General features: G+C 37.2%; 1 protein-coding gene across 1 annotated transcript; it reads right to left on the bottom strand.

The window, feature by feature from the left end:
- Positions 1-1,017: 1,017 nt before the first annotated feature.
- On the bottom strand, positions 1,018-2,141 carry LOC122092455. The gene is made up of 2 exons (XM_042662775.1): positions 2,046-2,141; positions 1,018-1,954 (listed from the first exon to the last, which is right to left on the bottom strand). The coding sequence occupies exons 1-2, from the start codon at positions 2,075-2,077 to the stop codon at positions 1,345-1,347; spliced, it is 642 nt and encodes a 213-aa protein (XP_042518709.1). The 5' UTR covers positions 2,078-2,141; the 3' UTR covers positions 1,018-1,344.
- Positions 2,142-3,099: the final 958 nt, after the last annotated feature.

The following is a 3,099-nucleotide window of genomic DNA, read 5'->3' as shown; positions in this document are numbered from 1 at the left end:
GACATTGGCTTCTTTTCAATCTGATAAGACTCAAAGAGATTGATACAACTTGCTAACTTAACTCTGATAATTGAGACTCAAAGAGAACCAGAGAAGTTCAGGACCCATTAATGTCTCATGTGGTCCTTGTTAAGAGATAAATGAGACCAAAACTCATTAATTTCATCACAAATGCCCCCCCCCTCCTTTTAGTTTTCAAAAGTTTCCATTTGAGGAATCAAAATTCAAAAACACTAAAGGGATCTTGGTGGAGTTTCCAAAGTTATCTAAACCCTCTTTAGACAATGAAAGTGGGTCATTGGATAAGTGTACTAAGTGCTATATCTGCTATCATATTGCATTTAAATATGGATAGTCACATTGAAATTGAAATGGCCCATGAGATGTTTTCTCCAATTGTGTTATGGGGGGTAGAAAATTAGTTGGAAGAGAGAAAAAAAATGTCTTGGATGATATGGTGACATCAAATTAATAATAAATAATGCATAATGAGATGGGATCTATCCAATTGTGGCATGATCCTCAGAACCTAACACAAGTTGCCAAGTTGATGGGCCCTATCTCAAATGTAATGGGTCATGTTTAGTCAATTTATAGGTAACAAGTACGTAAAAATTAAGGAATAACATCCCCCTTGGTTGTTTGGGAAAGATTAACTTTGTGGAATCTTGCTTATTAAAGAAATAAAAAAAGGAGGAAAGAAAATCTCATAGGAATCTTCAAAAGGACAGGTTATTTGATATTTCCACTCCTTTTTAATTAGTATAGTGGAAGATTCTGATGGGAGAACTATATGTACAGTAAAAATATAGTATAATGAAATATTTGACAGAAAACAATAGTGTGATGAGTGGAAGTTTCAATATAATAATAACAAAAAATTAAAGCTCCAGATATGAAAATAAACTTAGAGAGGAATCTTCATGTTTGCTATCTAGGATGTTTTAATTATAGAGGATGTTCACATGTTTCTTATTTTTATATTATTTTTAAAATTCTTAGTGGGCATGCTAATTGGGGAAGAAATCGTCTGAAATTCGGATCTAGTACAATTCTGTACAATGCCCCCTTAGGCGGTCGACACGTGTAAAATTCTATATTCACGGCTCAGATTAATCTACCATGATACAATCTTAAACCAGTGAGAAAACCGTTTTGAATCAAACCATTGGAGAACAAATCGAAACAAACCGGATCGGTTCATCTTTTTGAAAAAAAAACTGAAATATTTATTCTTCACCTTCAACGTCATCATCCCCGGATCATCTCTCAAACAATTCTTGTTCATCTTTTCTCTCTTTTTCTTCATTCCAACTACATCAGATGATGCTTTCTTCAAGACTTTCAAATCAACTTCCTCTTCAGGAACCACCACATGGCGATTCTACAATTGAGCTTCACAGCTTCGATCTGCGGAGAAACAACGAAGATCTCCATAATAGATCTTCTCTTCCTTGTCCTCGACTTCACCTTAGTCGTCACAGCCGCCGGCGTTTCTGTAGACTTCCTCATCTGTAATCTCCGGTGATCCACCTTCGACGTAGTCTGAGCCAAACAATCATCGATATGCGCGTTCACCGCATTCACAGTTGTCGCCGTAAAACTCCGACAAACCGGACAACTCATCACCATCTTCTCCTCCTCACCCGTCACTATAACCGCCTCAATCTTCTCAACCGGAAGCTTTTCCGACACACATCCGCTTCTCTCGCCAGTTGCTTCTAGAATCTTCTTACCGTTTTCATCATCATCAACAACATCAACATCAGACTTATTAGCAGGAAAATTAGAAGATTTAGATCTCATCGCCTCCACCTCATCCTTCCACCACCGATATTTTGGGCATTTCATCAACGGAAGCTTTGCCGCCAGCTCTTCTTTCTTCATCGCTTCTTTATCATGAAACGGCCAAGACTTCTCCACATTAACACTCCTCATCTTCGAAGCATACTCTCTGAAACACCACCGAATCACTCGTTAAAATATTAAAACCTGCAAAGAGATTCGAAACCAAAAAACCAAAATTAACGATTCTTAGGTTCTACCTGATGGAGAAGCGTTTGATAGCAACAGCCATGGAGTCTCTTCCTGCTCGAGAGGAAGAGATCAGATCAAAGAAAACAAACTCTTCAAGCAAGAAAAAGAAAGATCCAGTCGATGTAGTAGTAGTAGTAGTCTTCATCAAAGATTCGAAATCAAATCAACGAATTCGAATCCACTGAGATAGGAGAGAGAGATGAGTCGAGCGACGAACAGAGAGAGAGTCGAGCGCGTGGAACAGATCGAGAGAGCAGGAAGCGACGAACAGAGGGAGAGTCAAGATAGCAGGGAGAGTCGAGGGAAAGAGCAAGTTCGAGCTTTTGGTTACAGAGAACCGAGAACCGAGAACCGAGAGGGAGAGTCGAGATCGAGAGAGAGAGAGGGCGAGAGAGAGAGAGAGTCGAAAGAGGATGGAGGGAAAATATTTCAGCTTTTATTTCAAAAAGATGAATCGATCCGGTTTGTTTTGGTTTGTTTTTCAATGGTTTGATTCAAAACGGTTTTCTCACTGGTTTAAGATTGTATCATAGTAGATTAATCTGAGCCGCAAATATAGAATTTTACACGTGTCGGCTGCTTGGGGGGGAATTGCACAGAATTGTACAAGATCCGAATTTCAGACGATTTCTTCCCTGCTAATTGGAGGTTGGGATTTGGGATTGTTTTTAATTGGTCAAAAACTTTATAGATTTTTCTTTTCTTCAATGTTAGCCTTTAAATCATGTGATAAGTTTAAGACCAGATGCATATAAGTAAAAGTAAATATTTTAAAAATAAAAATTAATATCTACATCCTAAAAAATAAAATTTTCAAATAATCAGATAATTAAACGCGAAAAAAATACATAGTAACCTGTATGATTTGAGATGAACTACAAATATTAATATATGCTATTGAGCTACATTATAGGCATAGACAGTATCGAAAACCATTGTGGTCTATGATTTCCCACTTATGAAGAGATCTTTTTTTTTTCAAAAAATTAATAGAAATAATAATTTGTTATTAAAAAAATAGAATTTTTTTTTCTTGAAAGGTAGGGGGTGGGTGTGGGGCCG

The sequence above is a fragment of the Macadamia integrifolia genome, chromosome 10 (assembly GCF_013358625.1).
Source record: "Macadamia integrifolia cultivar HAES 741 chromosome 10, SCU_Mint_v3, whole genome shotgun sequence".
Lineage (NCBI taxonomy): Eukaryota > Viridiplantae > Streptophyta > Magnoliopsida > Proteales > Proteaceae > Macadamia > Macadamia integrifolia.
Note: the sequence above shows the minus strand (reverse complement) of the source record. Positions and strands in the feature narration are given on the sequence as shown.